General features: G+C 42.3%; 1 protein-coding gene across 4 annotated transcripts in view; it reads left to right on the top strand.

Annotated features, from left to right (window-relative positions):
* Nucleotides 1-26,416, top strand: part of CORO1C (coronin 1C) — an 85,472-nt gene that overhangs the window by 29,736 nt on the left and 29,320 nt on the right. For all 4 annotated transcript variants that reach the window (XM_027124466.1, XM_027124470.1, XM_027124467.1 and 1 more), the window contains exons 2-3: nt 1,472-1,671; nt 23,451-23,573. In XM_027124466.1, coding sequence (XP_026980267.1) covers nt 1,472-1,671; nt 23,451-23,573 — 323 coding nt within the window. The remainder of the gene's footprint in view (nt 1-1,471; nt 1,672-23,450; nt 23,574-26,416) is intronic.

The following is a 26,416-nucleotide window of genomic DNA, read 5'->3' as shown; positions in this document are numbered from 1 at the left end:
GATGCTGGCCATTCTGACTGGTGTGAGATGATATCTCATTGTAGTTTTGATTTGCATTTCTCTAATGATTAATGATGTTGAGCATTCTTTCATGTGTTTGTTGGCAGTCTGTATATCTTCTTTGGAGAAATGTCTATTTAGGTCTTCTGCCCATTTTTGGATTGGGTTGTTTGTTTTTTTGTTATTGAGCTGCATGAGCTGCTTATAAATTTTGGAGATTAATCCTTTGTCAGTTGATTCATTTGCAAATATTTTCTCCCATTCTGAGGGTTGTCTTTTGGTGGTGTTTATGGTTTCCTTTGCTGTGCAAAAGCTTTGAAGTTTCATTAGGTCCCATTTGTTTATTTTTGTTTTTATTTCCATTTCTCTAGGAGGTGGGTCAAAAAGGATCTTGCTGTGATTTATGCCATAGAGTGTTCTGCCTATGTTTTCCTCTAAGAGTTTGATAGTTTCTGGCCTTACATTTGGGTCTTTAATCCATTTTGAGCTTATTTTTGTGTATGGTGTTAGGGAGTGATCTAATCTCATACTTTTACATGTACCTGTCCAATTTTCCCAGCACCACTTATTGAAGAGGCTGTCCTTTCTCCACTGTACATTCCTACCTCCTTTATCAAAGATAAGGTGACCATATGTGCGTGGGTTTATCTCTGGGCTTTCTATCCTGTTCCATTGATCTATCTTTCTGTTTTTGTGCCAGTACCATACCGTCTTGATTACTGTAGCTTTGTAGTATAGTCTGAAGTCAGGGAGCCTGATTCCTCCAGCTCCATTTTTCGTTCTCAAGATTGCATTGGCTATTCGGGGTCTTTTGTGTTTCCATACAAATTGTGAAATTTTTTTGTTCTAGTTCTGTGAAAAATGCCAGTGGTAGTTTGATAGGGACTGCATTGAATCTGTAGATTGCTTTGGGTAGTACAATCATTTTCACAATGTTGATTCTTCCAATCCAAGAACATGGTATATCTCTCCATCTATTTGTATCATCTTTAATTTCTTTCATCAGTGTCTTATAATTTTCTGCATACAGGTCTTTTGTCTCCTTAGGTAGGTTTATTCCTAGATATTTCATTCTTTTTGTTGCAATGGTAAATGGGAGTGTTTTCTTGATTTCACTTTCAGATTTTTCATCATTAGTGTATAGGAATGCCAGAGATTTCTGTGCATTAATTTTGTATCCTGCTACTTCCCTTCATTCGTTACCTTGATCTTTCTCTTGAAATTAAAACTGTTGAGCTGTTTCTGGATCTTGAGTTAGGAATTTTTCATTTCTTTGTCATTCTTGCCCTGACACATTTTGCAGTTTTCTCTGGCTACGTGCTGCTAAAGGAAATTTGGATTTGCCATTTGGCTACATATTAGAAGAGCAGACAAAATGCCATACCATTCTGTTATTTTTCAGCTTTTCATTTGTAAAAGTAAAGCTTTCACTCAGGGGCATGATTTTAATATACTTTTTGTTCTCCCACAGACACGATGAGGCGAGTGGTACGACAGAGCAAGTTTCGCCATGTATTTGGACAGGCGGTGAAAAATGACCAGTGTTACGATGATATCCGGGTTTCTCGAGTGACCTGGGATAGTTCCTTTTGTGCTGTCAATCCCAGATTCGTTGCCATAATCATAGAAGCGAGTGGGGGAGGAGCGTTCCTTGTACTCCCTTTGCACAAGGTAAGTCATCTGACTTTCCATCCTGTGAGACACCCTCCGGTAATCTCTGTTTAGTCAGTAATAGATTGATTTTGGAGATTGATAGTCACTAAGCATTGTGTGATTTCTAGGAACATTAGACTTGGATGTAATTGAGCTTAAGTTCCACACGCTGTACTAACCACATCAGTTTTTCTCTGACAGAGAATCATTAAACAGAATGGCAAATTCTGTTCTGGGTGTGCTCTCTGCGGATGAAAAAGATTCTTATAATGATGCTGTGAGCATGGACAGGCACAGGAATTTTATGATTTGGTTCATAATCGTCCACTTTTCATAAAAGTTTTTCCCAAAAGTGCAATTTTAGAAACAGTTATGTTTTTAAATGGGCAGAAATTGATAAGATTATAAGGGAATCTTTTTTGTGTGTGAGGTCATGAGGACTGAGACTTTTCGGTTTTGCTTTGTTTTTGGTTTTGAATGGTAAATGGGATGAGGGCTCAAGAAAATGTCCGCAAACAATGCAGATTTCAAGTCTGGACAGCAGTAGGTTTCAGCATAGGATCTAAACAGCGTTAACAAGCGGTGGAAATAAAGGCTCTGTATTGAAAGTGGTTCTGTGTGAGTTTGAACCCGCTGGGCTTCCTAGTTCTCCCTTCTTCTGACTTTATCCTTCCAGAGAGCCCTCTCCAGTATAGGGGAGAAGATTGGAGATTTGTAATTTTCTGCCTGTTCTTGAAAATTGTAGATGAAAGTCTGTACTAGCTTTAACAGGAAATCCCAGAATTGCAAATAATGGGGGGTGGGAAACACTGTGAAGAGAGAGCTTGGAAAGAGTCATTTTCTGATTAGCTTTTAGGAGGAGAATAAGTTTGGTGAGTTCTGAGCCCTAATGATAAGGATGCAGATGTTGGGTCATGTTACAGCTGTTTCCACTCTGCTGGGAACAGTGGGTCTCCCTGAGTCTGAGCCATGCCTAGTAGAGGCATGTCTCATCATAATGGACCATGTGATTCTGAAAGTGGTTACAGTAACATGAATTTCTGTCAAAGTATTGTATTTTGGTGTTTTTTCCTTAGGAAAACTCTTGCTGGGAAAACTTCCAATTCTCTTGTACTTTTCATTCTCTCAGATGCTCATGACTAACTTGTTTTATTTTAACATCTGATTTGTATCTCAGTGGCTGGATTGATGTGATATTACACAATAGAACCATCTCACTACAGAGGAGATGGATGCCTTTGGGGAACAAATCTGACATATGTTTCCAAACGTACTTTCTTATTGGCGAAGTTGTTAATCATGTTTTAAAGGAGAATCTTTTCATTAAATTGAAATTAAATTTTCTACTCAGATACTTTTGCTTTTGTGGAGGAGACTGTTGTTTCAGTGATGAACAATACATTACACTATTGTAGCTGTACTTACCTGATTTGGGAGTTTGGGTTGGAGTTTAATGCCAGTCGCGTTTGATCTCCACGACTTTCTAGTCGATTTGTTCACCAAGAGCAAGGAGCATTTGGAAACTTGACTTTTCAGTTGTGGGTCTTATGGCAGCCAGCTGAGAAGACACCTCAGCTTGTCAACCAAGGTCAGGCACTGAAGTACCATGATCTCTTTTGAGTTCAAGAGGGATAAATTTACGACTTTTTGCTTCAAAGAAGGAGAATAAGCCAATTAAGAAGCCCCAAATAAACTTTTGAACGGCTAATCTTCCTCCAAGTTCAGACAGTTCTCTTCAAGTCCCACATTCACAAAAGGCTCTGTGAGTCCACCTTTGCTTTCACAAACCGTGGGAAACTTAGAGTTACATTTCTACTGTATAAGGGGGCCCTGTGTGCAGGTCCTAAGCTAACTGGATCTTATGCTTTGGTTTTCAGTTGCATTAAGTGACCAATACCTAATAAATAGGTTTTATTATTTTGTTCTTCAACCAGCTGTTTAGGAATTGGGACAGAATAAGTTGCTTCAGAAATTATCATGTTTGAACGAAACATTGGTTTTTGGAGGAGCCTCGAGGGTCTGTCTTTTTCCCAGGCTTATAATACATTCTGTGTGGCTCTACTCCTTAAATATTAATTTGTGTTGGAAGAGGTGACATTGGCATAAACTAAGCCCAGTGACACCCATTGGAAATAAGGTCAGTACTTGGGGTTATCGACTTTTATAATCGACAGGTTCACACGTATTCTGGGATTTTTGTGTATTAAAGTGTGTGTATTGAGCCCTTAGGGTCAGTGTGGCATCGAGGAAGGAACATGGGTCTGGAGCCAGGGGTTCAATCCTGTCTTGGTCACCGACTTGTGGTGAGACATGGATATGTCACTCTGTCCTTATGCTCTCCCATATCTCTACCTGTAACGTGAGGGGCTCTATATAAAAGTGATTTTCTAAATGGTTCTGAAGAACTCTGAAGAACTTAGGGGCAGGATAAAGATACAGACGTAGAGAATGGACTTGAGGACACGGGGAGGGGGAAGGATAAGCTGGGACAAAGTGAGAGAGTGGCATGGACTTATATATACCACCAGATGTAAAATAGATAGCTAGTGGGAAGCAGCCGCATAGCACAGGGAGATCAGCTCGGTGCTTTGTGTCCACCTAGAGGGGTGGGATAGGGAGGGTGGGAGGGAGACGCAAGAGGGAGGGGATATGCGGATATATGTATATGTATAGCTGATTCACTTTGTTATACAGCAGAAACTAACACACCATTGTAAAGCAATTATACTCCAATAAAGATGTTAAAAAAAAAAAAGTGGTTTGCTACCCAAAATTCAGCAAAGGAAACACTGTTGTTCCTTTTCTTTCCCTCCTTAGTGTCAACACGTAACTTTGGGAAGTAGATGCCTTTTTACTCGTGGCTGCTTTTCCTCAAAGGGCAAGGCTGAGCCCAGCAAAGAAAAGTGGTCTGTGGCTCCTGTAGACAGTTCTGTGTCTCGGGAGGTCTTAGAAGGATCCGCTGTGATGGCGGGGCCTAGCCCGGAGCCCCGAAGTGTCAGGTGACACCCACCTTTCTTTTCTTCCTAAGACCCTGTCCCTTGACTACTTACTACCTAGGCTTTTAGAAAATAGAACTATGCTCCACGTTGTCAGAAAACCTGCATTTCTGCCTGCATTAAAGGGCTGATTGCCCTCTGGATATCTATTTCCTTATAATTTTAGTATAATAATGAAGATTTGAATACGGATCGTAAGTTTTACATTTTTACAGATATTTCGTTGTTCATATAGTACGAGGTCTTCACTGTTCTTTGACTATGCACGTGTAGTTTGATTGTCTATAGACTGAGTGTCTGCTGGGTGCCATCTTTGCTCTCCAGGAGCACTGCATCTGCTTTTCATTGTGGTCAGTTTCCCCGGCCCCCAGGAGATTGCTGGTACTGCGGTGTTTGTCTCACCTTTAGAAGTGCAACCTTGAAGGACGAAAACATTGGGGACCTGAGTACATGGTGAACCCACTGATCCTAGTACAGGACTCTGCCCTGGAAAAGAGATCCTACAACTTCAGTGTCTTGGCAAGTTTGAAATAGTTTTACAATGAGGTGCTGCTTTTGTTTAAAGGCAAAGAAAAACCAAATTCCCACATATAATAAGAAGTGATGCTTGAAATGAAGATTGTGGGAAATGATGCTCTGGGTGTGTATTGGGCTCCTGTACGTGTTGATGGCAGTCTAGGATTTCTCTAAACATGAACTTAAGGCGGTGGGTATGGTTTTTAATCACTATCTCAAGAGACTTCTGGCAGAGTGTGTGTGTGTGTGTGTGTGTGTGTGTGTGTGTGTGTGTGTGTGTGTTTGTCTGTCTGTCTGTGTCCCCCCGCTGCTTTTTTTTTTTCCTGGTTATAGTCAGCCAGGTTGGTTTTAGTGATGCTTTGGGGGCTTTCTGTCCATGTTAATATTGAATATGTGTGTACTGATCTTAAGATGTATTGTGACTCTTTCTGAAAGGCTCCCATTTTAAAGCATGGCCTTCCATGAATTCTTCTTCAAAGTTAGTTAGCGTCAGCAGTAAGTAGGACTTACTGCAACCTCGTGAGGCTTATGATTAGATTCCAGGAGAATCATGGTCTCTGTCTTCCAGGACTTCAAATTAAAAATGGAAAGAGTGGTAGAGACAAATACATTGACACATACACAGCAAGAGGTAAGCTTAGGAATGCATATATGTTTATTTAAGTGTATGGTTTATGAGGTTTTTGTTCGAAAGGTTTTATTAGAGAAAGTAGGATTTTAAGAGATCACTGCTGGGGGAATACGGAAAGTGCTCAGCCCTGAGGTGGGGCGATTTAGATTAGCACACATGATTCAGGGTTTCTTTTGTCATGCTTCCCTCAAGCTGTGGCATGCTGTTCAGTCATGACTTCTCAAGGTGTGGCTTAGTACATTTTCTTATTCTTTGGTCTTTCATAGGATGAATAATATCAGTCTTGTTGAACAGAAGTTGGCTTTGTGGTTTTGGCCGTTGCGTTCTCCCCACAACTACACAAGCTGCCTTGTCAGGAGCACACAGGTTCCAGCTCCCTGTGCGCTACCACGTGGGCACGAAGGGCACGAATGAGCCTCTCCTTGTGCAGGAGCCACGCTCGTGATGTGAGACCAAGGCATTCCCATCCCTGTTGTGAGCCACGGTGGCTCCTACAAACAGCAATGTTAGATGTGTGTGGGCACAGGCGTGCACATACACACTAAAACTTCAGATCCCAGTGAACCTGGAGCAAGGGTTGAGGGAGTTGGTTAGAATTCTATGCTCTTGATGTCTTGACATCCGCTTGGAGGGAGGATGCAAATTGGAGGGCTCCTGTCTTCCCTAATCGCTTTCTCCCTTCCTCCCTTGACTGTTCTTACTTTGGAGGATTGGAGTGATGGCTAATTTCATCTTCCCAGTAATTGCCTAGGAGAGCAGCTCTGCTCTGGGCCATGATGGGATGGGTGTGGCCAAGTCTTTGTCAGCCTTTTGGGTCACTGTCTCCTCTCTCTCCTTGCTCCTCTGGTGTAGCTGTGAGGTACCTTCTTATACACAGTTATGTTTCTCCCATATATTTTAAGAACTGTGTGTGGGAATATTTGGGATCTTGCTTTATTTATGTCTGTGAACTATCTTTTCAACTCATTTTGTAGTCTTTCTCAACTAGAGTTTTGTGAAAGAATTCAGCCCCTACAGAAAATCATTTCAGTGAATACTTTCTTAGTTTTCTCAAGAAAGGGACATAGCTAAGCCTTATAGATGGATAGGAGAGAAATTAATCCATTACATAAAGTAGCTGCCTTAGGGCATTAGGACTTAATTCCTTCACAGAACCCAGGTTGACAAGGGCTGCTTTAGTGTATTTTTCTGTCATATTTATTGAAGAAGAAATTTATTGAGGAAGAAATCTTGTTTCATTTCAGTCAGTGTTCTAAGTGCTCCTTCTTAATGTTTAGTATCCAACTCAAATTTTATCTCCAATTCGCTGAGACAGTGGAAATCATCCTCTGGGATTCCTTAGCTGCTTGTCTCATGCCACTAGTACCACAGGCTGCATTATCACATTGTAATGTAATTATTTTCTTAGCCACATAACAGATAACGGGAGGGTGGTTGGAATTATATGCTCTTGATCTCTTGACCTTCGCTTGGATGGAGGATACAAAATGGATGGGTGTATGGTAGGGTTCTCCAGCATCTCACCTTACTCTCTTGTGGTAGCAGCCTCCAAGATGGGCTCCAATGGTTCTTGCCTCCTTGTGTCTTGCCGTTGTGTGGTTCCCTCCCACATTAAATAGGGCTGACCTGTGTAGCCACTAGGATATGGAGGAATTGATGGAGTGTGACTTCTGAGACTCGGTCATAAAAGCATATTGGCTTCTTTATTTCTTTTGGAGCTTTCATGCTGTGAGGACACTCAAGCAGCTCTGTGGAGAGGTCCATAGGACCGCCCGCCAATAGCCAGCACTGACTTACCAACCACGTGAGTGTGTCATCTTGAAGGTGGATCCTGCAAACCTAGCTGACACCTTGACTCAGGAGAACCCTCAGCCAGAACCACCCAGATAAGCTGCTTTTGAACTCCTGACCCACAGAAACTGTGTGAGATGAGAAATGCTTATTGTTTTAAGTAGCTGAATCTTAGGGTAACTCATTAAGCAGCAGTGATAACTGAAACATGTACAGTTGACCCTTGAAAAACCTGCCACGGGGGTTAGGGGTGCAGACCCCTTGGCAGTTGAAAATCTATATATAAGTTTACAGTTGGCCCTCTGTATCCATGGTTCTGCATCTGTGGATTCAACCAACCATGGATCTTGTAGTACATATTTTTTGGAAAAAATTTGCATATAAGTGGACCTGCATAGTTTAAACCTGTGTTTAAAGGGTCAGCTGTATTCTCAGGATATGGCACTTGACTCAATAATGTTAGGTCACACAATGCACAAATAAATGAGTAATTCAAAGCGGCCTAAAAGGCCTTTGGATAATTTTAAACACTCTTTCCACCTCTCCTTTTAAAAAAAAATCTGTATAGATAGATACATACATATAGATATACAGCATTCTATAATAAATCTTAAATGAATAATTGAGGGATTCTGTAGTAGTAATATCAGAAATATTACCAAAGCTCTATGAAGAGCGAATTGTTGTTTAAGCTTAAGTGAAATCTAAAACAGTACTTTAAAAAAATTACATTAATTCATTCACATACTTATTTCTCAGACATTTGAGCACCTGCTCTGTGCCAGGACCTGTTTCGAATCTTGCTCTTAAAAAAGCTTTGCTAACAGTTGACCTCGATCTCTCCAATGGGGAGGTTTGTCTGTGTCTAAAGGGCTCTGACACAGCGATGGGAGATGAGTTCTAAATGAGGCTCAAGGAAGATGTCACAGAGAAGGTTCTGTTGGAAGTTGGGTTTCTCCTGAGTGTAGGAGCCAGGGATGAAACAGAAGAGGAGCCCAACCAACTCATTAAACTGATGTGTTAGAAGAGGGGCTCTGTTCCCAGGAGGGCGAAGAACGGGGGGGGGGGGCACATTCCTTCTTTCTGCGTTGGGATGGCCTTTTTTCGTATTGGAGAAATGGAATGCTTGATTGGAGGGGGATTGGGAGGAGCTGTAGGACAGCTTTTTGGTAGAAAAATTACACACTTCTTGGCTCTTTTTTTCCTTCACTTCCAGTGTAAATAGTACAAAACTAGTGTTTTCCTTCACTGTTATACGGAGAAGAACCAGGATAAGCACTGCTCTGCATTTTAGGATTTTTGTTAAAACTGGATCTACGTGGCATCTTTCCACTGTTTCAGCTTCAGGAAAAGGCAGTGACTTCATGTTATATTCATAAAAATAAGGCTCCAGAGTGACATCAGAATGTGCTTGGAGGGTCCCCTTCATATATGATGTCTTAGTTTTTGCACACGGTGGGGTTGCTGTCATACCTCTGTTCTACAGTTGCAGAAATTGAAACTCAGGCTGAGTGACTGCCTGGAGCTGTGGGGTCTTCCGTGGATTAGAACCTAGGTCTCTGAATCTTTATTTGGTTTGTACATGTATATGTGTGTGTGTGTGTGTGTGTATATATATATATATATATATATATATATATATAGTTTTGTTTTGTTTTGTTTTTTTGAGGTACGCGGACCTCTCACTGTTGTGGCCTCTCCCGTTGCAGAGCACAGGCTCCGGACGCGCAGGCTCAGCGGCCATGGCTCACGGGCCCAGCCGCTTCGCGGCACGTGGGATCTTCCCAGACCGAGGCACGAACCCGTGTCCCCTGCACCGGCAGGCAGACTCTCAACCACTGCACCACCAGGGAAGCCCTGTACATGTATATTTTTGATTAACATTTTTTTCCCACTGAGTGTGAAAGATTTTTTAATAGAAACCGTGGTCTAATTGACACTTAATCCTTTGCATTCTTTCTCTGGGATTAGAAGACTTAATAACAAAAACACTAGCCTGTCAGGGCTCTGATTCTGGCAGCTCGGAGAATTGTCTCAAGGTTTGGAAAGTGCTTGGTCTCTACCGTGCCTTGCGAGTAGACAGTGGCAGTGATGGAGTCGCAGCAGCTCACATCATTGAGGGCTTCCTTTAAGTGCCAGGCGCCGTGCTGATAAGTGCCTTCTTTCATGGACTAGTTCAAAAGAAATGGCAGTCTCCCGATGGTGCTTTTCTCTGTGACCCCCAGTTACTGCCAGCACCTGCTGGATTTGCATTGGCTGCGCCTCCCCCTTACTGTACGCTGCTGACAGGCAATTTCCATTCCCACAAATAGCGGTGCCCCATTTTGGACAAGGGTGGCGATGCTAGTAGCCCTTTGTACAGATGTGGACATCTGGCACAGGGTAGCTTTGGTGTGATGGGCAGGGGCTTTTATTCAGTGCCAGTGTCCTGATGTGTCCTGGGATGCCCATTCACCGCCTCCTGAAATAGATGCTGTCTGTCTGCTACCCTGAGCACCTTAACTGTCAATTGTGTGGGCTGTGAAAGGCTGGGAGGCAGGGCAGGGCCAGCAGTGGAGGATGCGGGGTGGGGGGCACCAGGTGCAGAACAATGACTTCCAAATTACTTCCGAGCTGCCAGCCCCACGAGCATTGCACGGCCTCATTACCACATGAAGTGCCACAGAAGGACCTTTTCATCTGCTCCCAGTGACTGTTTTCCACAGTCTTGTTGGGTGGGGGGGGGGATGGGAGGGGGACACCCTACTCACCCCCAGTTAACAATGGAGCACAAAGTCCTGGCAGAAGGAATCTTACCATGTACCCTGGGGCTATTTTTGATTACAGTGAGTGGCTGTGACTCAGAGTGTGCCCTGGCAGATGACGGCTCCCCCCTCCCCTCCCCTGCCTTCCTCCTACCCCCTCCCCTGGAGATGAGCAAGCAGCCTGTCCTTTGTGCGTTTCCTTGGCCGGCCTCTCACGCTGCTGCAGTTCACTGATATGTCCACAGCAGCCGGCCTGCAGGCCTGACAGGGCTCTGACAGTGGTTTTTACCATATATGGCCATCAGAGCGCTGGGGCTGTCAGCCGGCCAGGATCATTTCCTTCCTTTGCTTTGATTGGCTGCCTGGCTCGGAGAATGGTGGGATCTGGGAGTGTGTGGTGAGGGGAAGCCACTGAGTCAAGTGCAAAGAACATTTAACTCTTTCCTGGTTTTCTGGAGCGTGAGTCTGGGCTGAGCACATGGGCAAGTGCTGCTGCCAGAAGCCGCCTTGTATAAACGTGATGATAACCCAAGTCAGGGAAGCAGCGAAGAGCAGGTTTCTGAATACTGATTACTCTACTAAAATAGACTCCAGGTGCAATGGACAGATTTCTGCTGTCCCCGTTTGTCCAGAAGCCTCTTTATAACCATATGTAGTAAACGTTCTGCTCTCACCAAGTTGAATTCCATGCTAGTTGGGGGTGGGACCTGAGCTGAGTCCAGGGAAGGCTGAGCCTGGAGGGCAAGTGATGAGCACAGCACGTGTTGGCTTTCTCAGAGGAACGGGGACTTGGGTTTCCTTTCTGGCTGAGCTTTAAGTCGGGAGTAAATGATACAGGCTACTGAATTGGGTCTCTGCTCCAGTCCTCCTGCTGTTTACAACCACTGCAAGATGTGAGCTGCCTCGGCCATGCAGCCCAAGGCATTTGCCTAAAGAAAAAGAAAAAAGAGAGCTGTGATATTTTTCTGTTTTTCATCCCCACTTCAAGAAGGGTGGGTTTTGGTTCTGAGGCTTGTGGGTAAACCAGTGCAGAGCTGGGATTGGAAGGGGTAGCTCTGGGGCTTTTCCTCATTCACCAAGGGTCCCATGGGAGGAATCTCCAGTGTCATTGGAGATGACACTCAGTACCAAGGGTTAGGCAACAAGTTACTCTCCTTTCTGCTTGGATATTAAATGCTTTGTTTTAATTTCCTATATTTGCACTTAGTTCGATAGTTCTTTTGCTTTCCAGTTTTTCCTTTCGAGCTGAATTGTATTTTGACTAGGTTCTACCTCATCTTGGGCTCCTAGTTTTTCTTTGTTCTCAGACCAGAGGGATCGTGTGGAATTACTTGTCTGCATTGATGAGGATTTTGCTTTATAAATTTTCTGCTAAGTCAGGAAGTTAAGAAATAGAGCTTCTCCATTTGCTGTTGTGTACTTAGGTGTGGTTGAGTAAGGAAATGCCAACTCTTCCACCTTTTTGCTTTGTGATAATAAAATATCCATAGTTTTATAGTAACTGCCCTCAAGTTCTTAATGGACTTTTAAAATGGTCTGTTCACTATTCAACGCAGTTTTTAAAGAGGACCTGTGATGCCAAAATGGTTTGCTTGGCATTTTCACTTGTGCCCGTAAAGACTGTTCCTTTTCACTCACAGGCAGGGGAGGGCTCTCAGCACCATGCTGCCTCTCCCTGGCAGCTGTGGCGGCTGGCTTACTTTCCAGGACCCGGTAACCCAATCTCTATGTGCTATTCCAGAGCACCTCCTCTCACCCTCAGGGTTGGCGTTTCTGGTTCCCTTAAAGTAAAACCTCCCCAGAATGTTTTATTCCTGGGCCACGAGCTGTCACTCTTGGTGACCAGCCTGTCAGCAGGCCCTGTACTGTGTGCATCGGTCTTCCTGGTAAGCTGCAGGGGTCCCTGTCTTGCTCTTCTGGCCAGTCTCTCCCCTGTGCCACGACCACTGTCACTGTAGCTCCTCCCTGTGAGGGAGCAGGGCCTGAAGAGATTGCAGTGGAACATGTATCCACATAAATAATACTGTTCCAAGAAAAAGGAAGTTGAAAAAAAACGAAAACCCACTTCAATAGATATCCTTTTTTGACTCCTTTGAACTCTGCACAACATGAATGGAGGCCTTATGCCCAGGCTGCAAACTTTTCCTTTGCTTCCGAGCACATGTTTGACTTAACCATTCTCCTTGTGGAGGGTTCAAGAATTCTCAGGGTATTACTCCAAGGCCAGTAATGAGGTATTATCTCTGCCTTTGAAAAGATCTTTTAATGTATGGACAATATGATAAAGTTACTGAACTTTGGACACATCAAGTGATTTTGATGAGCATTTTTTCCTAAAATGAAAACCTGTATGAATATAAAGTAGGGAATGAACAGTTTGAAAATCTTTGTTCCTTGAGTCAGGGTGGGGGGTGGAGTGGGGCCTGTTTGGGCCTTACATCTGAGGGTGGTGTAACCAGTTTGGATAAATAATAAGCTCAGTTTATAGTAATGGATTATAAAGTGGCTGGATTATAAGAAGAATGCAGATGAGGAGTTTGGAGGGAGGTCCTGGGAGGGAGCTTCCTGCTCTGGACTAGCTGAGGGAGATGGCCTAGGAAGCGATCACAACCCACCGCCCCAGACCAGCTTGCGTTTCTAGAACTGAATCCAGAGTGTAAACTAGAAGGACATTGTATGTCGAATACCCTGAGCATCTGAAAGGGGAATATTTGATTTGAGTGATAAAAGTAATGGGTGTCACTTTTTGGCACCATAGGAGTTTTTTTTTTTTAACTTTGTGGAAATGTATGTTAGTTGTGAGAAAGAGTAAGCCTGCTGGGTAAAGTGTTATGTGGCTTTAACCAATGTTACTTTTGGAAGGAACCAGTAATTATTAGATTGAGCCTCGTTGGCACCAGTTTGGTAGTATCTTCAGTCTAATATTGAGTGAGCTAATGTGTGGATCGAAAACAATTACCATGTGAGAGGTCTGTCTTACACTAAGAAACAATCATTCTGAATGATTAATGCAAAGGTCATATGGGAAGCATCCCAGTGTTGTATTTTGAGACTTTGGGAGGGTGAAAATGTCTGCACCTGTAAAATACGCCATTAGCTTCCTTGAAAATACATCCTAGGGTGGAACTCCTTTATAGAAACATCTATGAGAAGATTTCTGTACGTGTCTGTTTGTATATATTAGAATTCTTTTGATTGAACGGTAGTGTCTTCGGCGTGTGGGATGAGTGCACTTCCTAAATATGGATGCCTTTTTGAAAGGAGATATGACAAATAAGTAAGATAGGACCTCCCTGGTGGTGCAGTGGTTAACAATTCGCCTGCCAACGCAGGGGAAACGGGTTCGAGCCCTGGTCTGGGAAGATCTCACATGCTGCAGAGCAACTAAGCCCATGTGCCACAACTACTGAGCCTGTGCTCTAGAACCCGCAGGCTACAACTACTGAGCCCACACACCGCAACTACTGGAGCTGTGTGCCTAGAGCCTGTGCTCGGCAACCAGAGAAGCCACTGCAATGAGAAGGCTGCGCACTGCAACGAAGAGTAGCCCCTGCTCGCTGCAACTAGAGAAAGCCTGCGTGCAGGAGTGAGGACCCAACACAGCCAAAAATAAATAAATAAGTAAAATAAAATTACCAAAAAAAAAAATAAGGTACACTATTTGATATAAATGGATGCAGTTGTGGTTTCCTATTCAAACTAATGGGAAATACCTTTACAACTAGAAATATCGTTTCACAAGAGTTACATTGAATTTTGTGTGCCTAAGGAGGAAATGTTTTTGCCAACTTATTTAAAATTATAAACATTCCTTCTTAGAGCAGTTTTACAAAGATATGTATTTACTGATGCTTCAATTTTGATTTTTCACCCTTCCCCCCCCAGAAAGAAAGAAAGCGAGCCTGTAGGAGGAGAGTATTGCCTAACTCTGTGAGCTTAGTTGAAGCATCAGTCTCCAGGAGCTCTGCTGAGGCTTTTGGCTGCTTTGAAATTTTTGAGGGCCTTCCCCATACCCAAAGTGAATGATAGTGCCGGTGTCTAGGTGGTTTTCTGCCACTGTAAGGGTTGCTAGCCAGAACATGTCAAAGCCATCAACCTCAGCTCGGGCCGCCACATGGAAATTGTGCTGTCACACCTCTCCCTCGTGCCAGCTGTACGCACACTTTGGAGGCTGCATTTTCCCTGGGGCTCATATTGCTGGGCCTCCTGCAGGCCACCGGATCTTTTAGATAATAATAGTCCTTAAGCCAGTGCCCTGACCTATTTCACCAGCGTCCCACAAGTGTATGAACTGGGGTCTGGGCCAGAGCCTTTGGGAACCTTGGTGTTGGTCATTTTCGCCACTTGAGTTGACTTGCTGGTAATTCTCATCACTTGGAGTTTTAGCTAGAGAGGTACAATAAAAGCTCTATGGCATGCGATCGGGATAACTAGTAAGTAATCAATACATTTGAATAATTATTTAAAGCAAGAAATCTGAATCTCCAACTGGCTAGTCTCAGCTAAACTTTCAATTCCATGCTAGCAAAGTTGTAATATTCTAGATGATGTAACTGAGGTGATGCATCCTTAATGAAACAGTGGACTGATTTGTTAGTAAATGAAATTATTCTATATGTAACCCTTGGGAAATTGATGAGTAGTTATTAAATCACTGTTCAGCCAAAAAAGATACTTTAAAAGGTGTTATTAAGTTCTTGTCAGTCTTTCTCCCAGCCTCAGCATTCATTTCAACTTGCTGCTTAGACGTGCAGGTAAGCCGTGTTGTCACCATGACTTGCAATGATGTCTTTCTGAATGGTCCTTCACAATCTAGAATTAGACATGGACTCCTTGGTTTATTCACGGGATGATAAATGAGGATGTGTCATGATTATGAATGAGAAATGCATTCTCATTAGATCCCAGGGCAAAATGACTTTCAGAAGTGATGTGCCCTCATCTTTACCATATAAGGCCGTTACTGTATGGTTTCCTTCAGTTTCCATGGACTTGAGCTCTCAGCAGTTTATAATTGCCCAGCTCCGCCCTTTTAAAGATACATACTTATGGGTGAAATATGTTGTTGTGCTTTAGGTTTGATTTTGTTATGGGTAAGAAGCTATTTGGAGGTGCAAGCCCTTGGAATCACAGCAGCTGATAACTTGACTGTGTGTGGAGCACACCCTGTGTGTAAACCCATCATTGCACATTTAAAACGGCATTTTTTTCTCATACTTCTTTTTGTTCCTCTATCACTGTCAGACATTTAGTCGATTCCCTTTCTGTTGTGCTGCAGGATGATGCTACTTTCCCTGTTTTATTTGTTGTAAGGATTTATGATGATGTTATAACCAGAGGAAGCAGCTGTTTGCAGGGTATCATTTTTTATTAACTTGTGTTTCTGATGACCAGCTGCCACTAATTTCAACATTACTCTTGTGCCTTTTTCACAACCCCATGGCATAGTGGAAATTTTCTTTCTCTGTAGAAACCTAGTAGGATTGTCAGTGATATTTTAGATGTCTGCTTCTTGGTTTTCTCTGTTCCTATTTCTTTACTTAGAAAGTGGGAATAATAGGGTTGCTGTTTCATGAAGGTAGTTGTGATAATGCACATAAAAGACTGTCCTACAGTTCTTAGCATGTAACGTAAGCACTCTGAAAGTGCTAGCGATTTTTATTACTAATTATTTGTTTTTGATAGAAAGGGGGGAAATAAGTGGCAGTTGTCTTTTGAATTACATTCAAGTTCCCGTGAAACTGTTGGGCTCTTTATTACTTTTATGCTATAGACTTGTCGGGGCTGAGTTGAGAATGGCAGAAACGCTTCTTACTATTCTCAGATATCTTACTTGATTGAAGAATACTGGTGAGTAGCTATTTACTTTTGGCCGGGGTTGTATAATTTTAACCTTAAAAAGAAAAGTCATTTAGTAAGCTTCTGAGTATAATTAAGAGCAACTAGTATTAATGTACTACCAGATTCCCCTCAAAATTGCTGTATATCTGAGCAAAAGCTCTTCCTAGCCCAGATTGAAAAAAATTATTTGGTGTCCTTGGATGTTCAGAGTTCACTGACTATACTCTGCCATCAAGGATGCCAGATGGGGTGTGCTGGGGTGAGCCTCCGAATGCAAAGACCCTGGGATACAATAAAACATTTCAGGTAGAAAAACTCTTTTCCTTGGGATTAAAGGGTTTTTTTTTTAGATTTTTAAAATAATTAATTAACTAATTAATTTATGGTTGCGTTGGGTCTTAGTTGCAGCACGTGGGATCTTTGTTGAGGCATGCAGGATCTTCACTGTGGTGCGTGGGCTTCTCTCTAGTTGTGGCTTGTGGGTTTTCTCTTCTCTAGTTGTGGCGCACAGGCTCCAGGGTGCGTGGGCTCTGTAGTTGCGGCACGTGGGTTCCAGAGCACGTGGGCTCTGTAGTTTCCGGCTCACGGGCTCTAGTTGAGGTGCGTGAGCTCAGTAGTTGTGGCATGCGGGCTTAGTTGCCCCACAGCATGTGGGATCTTAGTTCCCTGACCAGGGATCGAACCCACGTCCCCTGCATTGCAAGGCGGATTCTTTACCACTGGGCCACCAGGGAAGTCCCATAGATTTTTTTTTTTAATGTAAATTAATAACAATATATTGGTGTGTTTCTCAACTTTATTATATTTTAGTTATTTTTTAAAAATAGGAAACAAAATAATAGGACACTCATGTACTCACCTACAAGGTTAAACAGATGTTAATATTTTGCCATGTTTGTTTCATATCTCCCTTTTTTGAAAACAGTAAAGCATAACAGATGTAGCTAAACTACCATTCTGCTTTCCATTTTTTCTCCTTCCCCAGAGGTAATTGTCTCCTCAAAGTTGGTATGTATCATATGTTTGTACTTTATTACATGTGAATGTACCTATAACATAGACTATTATTTGGTATGTTTTAAACTTTTATATAAGTGATATTTATTCTCATACCAAAGGACAGTTACATTGCTTCTGCTTTTTTCACTGTTTCCAACAGTGCTTCCATGAATACCCTTGTGCAAAATATGGGAGCGTTTCTCTCGCACAGACCATCAAGAAGTGGTATTGCTGAGGGGCGGGCAACTTCAGCTCCAGTTGTTTCCAAATTGCTCTCAAAAGGAATCGTAGCAGGATACTCTCCTGTGCGTAGTTTTTATGAGTTCCTCTTTCCAAACATGTTTGCCAGCACTTGTATTTAGACTTCTAAATTCTTGCCAATTTTAATAGGTGTCAAATATTACCTTATTGTTTTAATTTGCAGTTCCCTGATTACCAGTGAGATGGAGTACTTTCCATACATCTGTTGGCTTTTCAGGCTTCCTTCCCTGTGGATCCTTGTTCATATCATTTGCCCCTTATTCTATTAAGTTGTTTATTGATTTTGTCAGGTATATATTTTATGTATACATACATGTATATATGTATGTATATACACACACACACGTAGATACAAAATCTTCTCCCAATCTGCAACTTGTCTTTTCACTTTACTTGTGTTTTTTGAGAACAACCCACACTGCTGAATTTGCATTACTTTTTTCCCCCCTCTTTTTTGAGGGGAGTTTGCATCAATATTTATAAGTCACATAAGCCTAAGTTTCTCTTCCTTACACTGTCCTTCATATCAAGGTGGTACATTCCTTATGTAGTGAGTTCAGCAGTGCGCTTTTATTTTTTATTCTATGGGAACACTGGTTTGAGATGATTTCTTCCTTGAATGTTTGGGAAAACTCATCTGTAAAACCATCTGGGCCTATTATTTTTGGTATTTACTGATTGATTTTGGGTGGGCAGTGATGTATGGAGTTACAGTACTGGTTCTTTTTTATTATTATTATTTTTGGCTGCGTTGGGTCTTCATTGCTGCATGCGGGCTTTCTCTAGTTGTGGCGAGCGGGGGCTACTCTTTGTTGCGGTGCGCAGCCTTCTCATTGCAGTAGCTTCTCTTGTTGCAGAGCATGGGCTCTAGGTGCGTGGGCTTCAGTAGTTGCAGTGTGTGGGATTCAGTAGTTGTGGCTTGCGGGCTCTAGAGCGCAGGCTCAGTAGTTGTGGCACATGGGCTTAGTTGCTCCGCGGCATGTGGGATCTTGCTGGACCAGGGCTTGAACCCGTGTCCCCTGCGTTGGCAGACGGATTCTTAACCACTGCACTGTGGGAAGCCCACAGTACTGGTCCTTTTATGATTCTGGGTCTCTTTAGGTTTTCTGTTTATTGAAGGAGTTTTGATACATCACACATTTTCTAGGAGCTTACTTATTTCATCTGGAATTTTAAGTTTTGTTTTAGCTATATCCCACAAGTTTTGATATGGCATGTATTTACTGACCAATTTTAACCTTTTTCTGTTGGCTATTATGACTTTCTATGTGAATTATTTAGTAAATTAGAAATTTTGGGGGGACTTCCCTGGTGGTGCAGTGGTTAAGAATCCGCCTGCCAATGCAGGGGACATGGGTTCGAGCCCTGGTCCGGGAAGATCCCACATGCCGTGGAGCAACTAAGCCGGTGAGCCACAACTACTGAGCCTGTGCTGTAGAGCCCGCGAGCCACAACTACTGAGCCTGCATGCCACAACTACTGAAGCCTGTGCACCTAGAGCCCGTGCTCTGCAACAAGAAAAGCCACTGCAATGAAGAAGCCCCTGCTCACCACAACTAGAGAAAGCCCGCGCTCAGCAACGAAGACCCAACGCAGCCAAAAATAAATAAATAAATTCATTTTTTAAAAAAAGAAAAGAAGAAGAAGAAGGCTGATACCGTTTATGTTCCTGGTACGGTAGGAAGGGTAGGAGTGATGTCGAGGACTTGGATAGGTTGGCAAACACTTTTAAAAAAAAAACAAACTTTTCAGATGCTTTGGAGATTTTTGGCTTGTACTTTTCTGTTAATTTTTAATTGTATTGCATTGTACTCAGAACATGTTCTGTACAATATCGATTCCTTGGTAGTTTTTGAGATTTGCTTTGTGGTATTCTATTTGGTGATTTAAAAAAAAATGTTTATTAGTGTGCTTGGAAACAAAAACAAATGTGTGTTTTAAAATGTTGGCTATGGGCTTCCCTGGTGGCGCAGTGGTTGAGAGTCCGCCTGCCGATGCAGGGGATGCAGGTTCGTGCCCCGGTCCGGGAAAGTCCCATGTGCTACGGAGCGGCTGGGCCTGTGAGCCATGGCCGCTGAGCCTGCGCGTCCGAAGCCTGTGCTCCACAACGGGAGAGGCCACAGCAGTGAGAGGCCCGCGTACTGCAAAAAAAATAAATAAATAAAAATAAAAAATAAAATAAAATGTTGGCTACAAGTTGTATATATCCGTTAGATCAAGCTTGTTACTTTTGTTAAAGCCGTTTATATTCATACTGATTTTTGTCTGTTTGATCTCTTAAGTCTTTATTACAATCTCTTAAGATTATGGTTTTGTCATTTTCTCCTTGTACTTCTGTCAATTTCTGCTTTAATTATTTTGAAGCTTATGTAGTTAGATGAGTTAAAGTCCATAGTGACTATAGCTTTTCTCTGATTTGTTTCTTTAAATGTTAAAATGTAATCTTAAATAATGCATTTCACCTTAAAATCTATTTGTTCTGGTATAACCACCTGGTACATATTTTTATATCCCTTCCCCTCCTTTAGTTGCCTTTTTGTATTATTATTTTGTAAATGTGTCTTATAGCTGGTTTTAATCTGATCTGAAGCACCTCGTCTTTTAGCAGGTGAGTTTAAGTCATTCATATTTACCGCAGTTTGTGATTTATGGTTGGTTTTATTTCCACCATCTTATTTTGTGCTTTCTAGCTTTCATGCTTTTTCTTGCCCTTTTTTCTTTTTATTTCCTCTTTCTCTTATATTGAATGAGTTTTTAAAATTCCACTAACCTTCCTACCACTCCATACACTTTTTGGAAGTTATATATTCTCTTTTAGTGTTTACCCTTAATTTTAACATACTTACATGACTTAAAGTCTAAAACTAGTCAAATTTTCTGCCTTTTTCTAGGGAAGGGCCCTGAAACCTTTGAATTCTGATCATATCTTTCTATCTTACATGTTATTGTTGTTTAGTGTTTTAGTTCTGCCTTGTCTTACCTGTTCTCCAGTTAGTCATAATTACTACTGTTCTATACAGTCAATGCCTATTTACATTGACCACATTTACCAATTTGTTTGCTCACTTCTTGTTTTGGTATCCCAGTTCTTTCTTCTGGTTCACTTTCTTTTCCTGAAATAAGTCCTTGAACTTAGTTCTTTGAAATTAATTTTGAAATTCTTTGAGATAAGTCCAAGAACTTAATTCTTTGAATAAGAGTCTTTAAATGGTAAATTTTCAGTATCTTTTTGTTTAAAAATGTTGGGGTTGTTGTTTGTTTGTTTGGTCATCACTTTTGAATGATAGTTTATCTGGGCATAGAATGCACAGATGGTTGTTTTTCTTCCCATTTCTGAGATAGTTTCTGATGTCTTTGTTTCTGTACTTGCTTTTGAGAAGTCTGCTCACAGCTAGTCTAGTTATTCTCTCTGTAGGTAATCTGTCTTTTCTCTATGGCTGCTTTGGTTTGAGATTTTATCTTTGTTTTAGGTGTTCTGAATTGCACTAGGATATTCTACTTGGGACCTGTGCTTCTTCAATCTGAAGACTTATGCCCTCAGTTAAACTTGGAAAATCCTCAGCCCTCATCTCTTCAGTTTTTTGTTTCTCTTGCATTCTCTCCTTCTGGAATGTCTGTTGCAATGTGTGTCAGACCTCAACCTGGCCTTTGTGTCTCAGAATGTTTTAAATTACTAAATATCACACATTCAAGAGAGTAACTATATCTATAGCTTAAATAATAATAATACATAATAAAACAGTAATAATATTAGAAAATAAAACACCTGTGAGGTCACCGCCAGCACCTTGAGTAGTAGACCATGACGTGGGGTAGGAACTCCAGGGGAGGAGCACTCACAGGGGGAATTAGGTGAAACTACCTGGCTTGGGTGCTTAGTAGCAGCTCCTTCTTTAAGGAAGGATACGGTCAGGGGTGTTGGTAGAATGGATTCCGGCAGTTGTTAAATTTTGGGTAACGTTTTTTGAGCACTAGAGGTGCTGGGGCGGTACCAAGTGCTTTACCTTGATTGTCTCAGTTAATTCTCACATCAGCTCTTGAAGAAAGAATTCTAGCGTTCTCATTTTACAGGTGAGAAACTGAGGTCATTTGGCCAGAGCCTCGGGAGAAAATGGCAGCGCCACACCCCAGCCCTGGCAGCCTGGTCCCTGACCCTCACTGCTTCTCGGCCTGTCAGTGACCCACGTGGCTTCTCATACAAGACCCAGGTTCTCTGTAATGTTGTGTTTCTTCCTTGGCGTTTTTGTTTATGAATTCCTGTTTTTGGTGATGCAATTCAGGAGACCGAAACTCTGGGTTGAATTAGTTTTGCAAGAGAAAGGGGGAGCGTGTGAAAAAACCCAGGCCTCAGGTCCGTAGGCTGGTGCACCTTCACACCTCAACTCAGAACTCACCTTTCTGCGCAGAAAACCTTCCCAAAGGCTGGAGCCCCCGCACAGCTGCTTGAATGTCCTTCTTCTGTGTTCCTGCCGCCTTGGGCCTGTCCTGGTGCTGCACATCTTGTGCTGCGCTGTAACTGGAGCTTTAGATGGACTCCACGCTCGGCCAGGACGTGGAGGGCGCCCTGCTCACCTCTGTGTCAGCTCAGCTCAGTGTCTGGCCCAGAGTTCACGGATAACACACGCTTGTAATTCTTTAATGATTGAGTAAGTTAACATTATACAGGAAGAACTAATAGTAAGCGCCAGCTTTTTATTGAGTAGTTACTGTGCTCTGGGTACTCTAATTAATTTAGTTACTGTGCTCTGGGTACTCTATAATTTTTTACACACCTTATACAGATGGTTGTAATGCTAGGTTATGATTTACCTCATTTCTCATTTACTCCTCACGGTAATCCTGGGAGGTAAGTATTACTGTTACTCATTTTACAGATGACAAGCTGAAGCTTAGAGAGATTACCTGTCTGAGATCACACACTGTTTAACCAAGAGAGCCTGGACTTCAATCCATATCTGTCTGACTCTGGAGCCTGTGGTCTTTGTGCTTTAGCACACTGCTTCTCTGGAGATTTCCACAGTCAAGTCAAAGTGGAGAAATCCAAATTTACTGATCTTGAAAATTTTCCAAGAAGCCTGCCCCCGTGTTGTGACAGCTGGCCATAACAGGAGAGTAGCATCAACCAAAAAATAGGTTCACTTTTGCATTGTGGTGATTCCTTTCTGTTCACCTGCGTTTAGCATATGTAGAAGAACGTCAGCAAGGACTGGCATTAACCTTTTTAAAAAGAAGCAGCCTTTGTACAGCTGTTGTTGTAATAGCATTTGTCTTGGTTAACACCAGACAAAATTGGTCCGATTAGCCAGATTGGCTGGTTAGGTTCAAGTGTGTAACATGAGCACGTTGTGATGGTTGCTATGACCAACATTAGAAGTTGTGTTCTTAATGAGATGTGGATCTGGGTAATGGCTGAGAGCTAAGCTGGTTAATTAGAAGGCCCAGCTGGCGTTTCTGTTGACGGAAGAGACCGAGACGTTGAAACGTACTATGTCCTTCGGCCGCTGAGCAGTGGTTAAAGCTTTTCTTTTCATTACCTTCACTTTGCTTGCTCACTGGAAGTGCCATCCACTTGCAGAACTGTTAATTTGTATATTCAAGGGCATTAGCTTATCATATTAAAGGTTATATTTTACATTTTGAATAATACCAGGTTTGGTTTTTTTTTTAAACAGTAAAAACACACCTATAATTTACAGTAGGCTATTGTTAGAATTGTATTGTGATGAAAAGACTCTTGTATTCCCTTTTGCTGTGTCTATTAATGCCATTGATTAAATAAAATCTCTGTGGTTCTGGAAATGTAGATCCTTGATTTGATGGAGTATCCTTGGTAGTAACTGTTTTTTAGAAATGCAAGTTGACATTTCTTAACAGTTGACGTTGGCTGATATGAACGTCATAATTTGTAGATTCTTGAGAGTTTGGGGTAGAAGTAATAAAGGAGAAGTGGGTCTGACAAAACATAAGAACTCTGTGGCATTGATGTTACATAATAGGTCTGTTTCTCTCTCCTTTCAGACTGGTCGAATTGACAAATCCTACCCCACAGTGTGTGGTCACACAGGACCAGTGCTGGACATAGACTGGTGCCCACATAACGATCAGGTCATTGCCAGCGGCTCAGAGGACTGCACGGTTATGGTAAGTTCCCTCGGTGTGGCGGGCACACAGGCCAGCGAGACTCACCTACTGCCTTCAAAGAGTGTGTGTGTGTGTAGGCTTGAAATGCAGAAAATCATAGAGCTTTGATTGTCCATTGGACTATACAAGAATTTAGTGACACTGAAGTTTAACTGCAGATAAGCCGTTTTACAAGTTTATATCAGGGAGTTGTACTCTCTTGTCTTTTTCCTTCTTTTGCTTCTGTGTGTGCGCATACTTGTTAACAGTTGACACATCTGCTTGATGGGAAGATTTTAGGGAAAGTAAAATGACTTTCAAATAACTCTGTGAATGCCGTTACACCACATGACCTTCCTCCCCTCTAAAAAAGGAGAGATAAAATTGCTACCATGATATATTACAGTGCATATTACAGTGAAATACGATGCCAAAGGTTATATAGATAGATGGAATGTGAAACAGATATTGAAAGATAATAAAGAGTTTTTGTAGGTGCTTATTTCCAAGCTAATGTCTAGTGGACCCTGGTTAACGAAGTCGTTTTTATGCAGATATACAAATAACCAATTTGAAAGGTTGTTAAAGTAAGTTCTGTATGTTCCCCGGTTTAGATTCCAAAGGTAGGTTATGTATGAAACCAGGCTTTGGAGTACTTGTGAATGAAACCACGCTTTGGAGTACTTGTGAATGTGAAGCTTCTTGTTCTTGATTATGTTCTTCTTAGCCTTCAAATGTAATTATGAGTTTGGATCCATTTTTAATCCTAGCGCAACATCTGCTGCAAAGACTGGGCAAGAGCGCAGACAGGGAGCCCTGAAGTCATGCCTGGAGTGGATGCAGGTCGTCCCTCAGGCAGCCTCACACCTGGCAGGTGGAGAGCTGCAAGACCTGCACTCTGGTTATCCCCCTCTTGGTTTTCTGTGCACTGAACCAGACTTAGAAACATTGTTTGGAAGGCTTTGTTAATTGCAGTTATTTTACATAAAAGGAAATTAATTCCTGAACTGTGCCATTTAAACGTTTACCCATTTTTCCTCATGGACTTTTGGCTAAGGATAACTCCTCCTGTGATCTCATGATTTTGGCAGCCAAAGTGTATTAAAGAAATATGCTGCTATTAAAAGGAGTTGTTCCATTTAACATGCCTTGCTAAATTGATCATTTGAATGGCTGCAGACACATTTTGCTAAGGGGAAGGAACAGTATTTAGACCTGATGCCCAAATCTTAAACTGAGAGTCTTAACCTTTCTTGGAGAAGCGGGTTTGATCCATCCCTCCCCATCTCCAGCATTATTGGTCACATTGCCCTTTAAAAAAAAACCTTTGTATTATAAAACAGACTAAACGAGCAGTTAAGTGAGTTCAATTAAGTGAAAAAGTGAATTGAGGGACTTCCCTGGTGGCACAGTGGTTGGGAATCTGCCTGCCAACGCAGGGGACACGGGTTCGATCCCTGGTCCAGGAAGATCCCACATGCTGCGGAGCAACTAAGCCTGCGCTCTAGAGCCCGCGAACCACAACTACTGAGCCCACGCGCCTAGAGCCCATGCTCCGCAACAAGAGAAGCCACTGCAATGAGAAGCCCGCGCACCACAACAAAGAGTAGCCCCCGCTCGCCACAACTAGAGAAAGCCCACCCACAGCAACAAAGACCCAATGCAGCCAAAAATAAATAAATTAAAAATAAATAAATTCATTAAAAAAAAAAAGTGAACTGAGTTAGGAGGTTTATTACTGAGTGAACACCCTGTGACTGCCACCCAGGTCAAGAAATGGAACTTTCCCAGGCTTCTCAGTCTCTTCCCTGTGCCCCATCCCAGTCCCCATCCACCCCTCCCTCTCCAAGTAACCAGTAAAACTCACTTCCTTGCCTTTCTTTGTGGTTTTAATCACTCAAGTGTGCGTCTCTGGACGCTAGAGCTTAGTCTTCCAAGTTCTAAAAACTTGATATGCCTTTTAAGTCTTTCCTAATCTACAGGTTCCTCCTCCATCCTTTTCTTGTTGAAGAAGCCTGATCTTTGACCTGTTGCTTCCAGAAGTCCAGAGTTTGCTGATTGCACCCTCGTGGTCCAGTTCAACCTGCTACTCTGTCTTTCAGATTCCCTGCAAGTTGGCAGCTGGATGCTAGAGCATGATTAGATTCAGATTCCATCCCTTTGACAAGCCTAGAGCTCGTGCCTGGTCTCCCCTCAGGAGGCACGAGGTGTCAAGATGCCTGGTTTTTTGCTGTTTTTTGATTTGTGATTGATGCCCAGCACCTAGATCCAGCAACTCATTAGGGGGTCTCAAAATGGTGATATTAAATGCTGTGATTTTGTTTTCAGTTTTCAGCTGGTAAAATTTTTAAGGTGATGCTCTCTCCTATCTACTATTTAGTTACCCAGGAGTATAGTTCATATAGGAAAGCAGGATAAATGCTTGATTCTTTCCTTTTATTTACCCAGTTTTCAAAATAATGAATTGGTTCTTTATCTTCCTCAGAAGGTGACCAATTAGTTTTTCATTTGGAGGTTTTTTTCCCCCTTTCATTTCATTTTGAACTGAATGGGTTTCAATCTGTTACAATTCTTTTCTCAAAGCTCAGGGGATTCAGTCTGTGTTAATGGGAACCTCTTCACAGTTCCTGAGTCCTTCTGAAGTGACCCTACTTATTTCTGTTGCTTCCTTGCTCTTCTGTATGTCCAGGTGTCTCAGGCCCATCCCTGACCCCACACCTCAAATCCGCCACTTCTCTCAGAAGCTCTGGTTTGTTTTAATGGAAAATGGAGTTTCTAGATCACTCTCTGAGTGCTTAGGGATGCTCATTGTTACCGTAGCGATCATTGTTTTTAAGACTTTGCAGTAAATTTGGCTAGAATAT

The sequence above is a fragment of the Aethalodelphis obliquidens genome, unplaced genomic scaffold (assembly GCF_003676395.1).
Source record: "Aethalodelphis obliquidens isolate GAN/ISIS:26980383/991018 unplaced genomic scaffold, ASM367639v1 scaffold28, whole genome shotgun sequence".
Taxonomy (NCBI): domain Eukaryota; kingdom Metazoa; phylum Chordata; class Mammalia; order Artiodactyla; family Delphinidae; genus Aethalodelphis; species Aethalodelphis obliquidens.
This window is presented reverse-complemented; position numbering and strand designations above follow the sequence as displayed.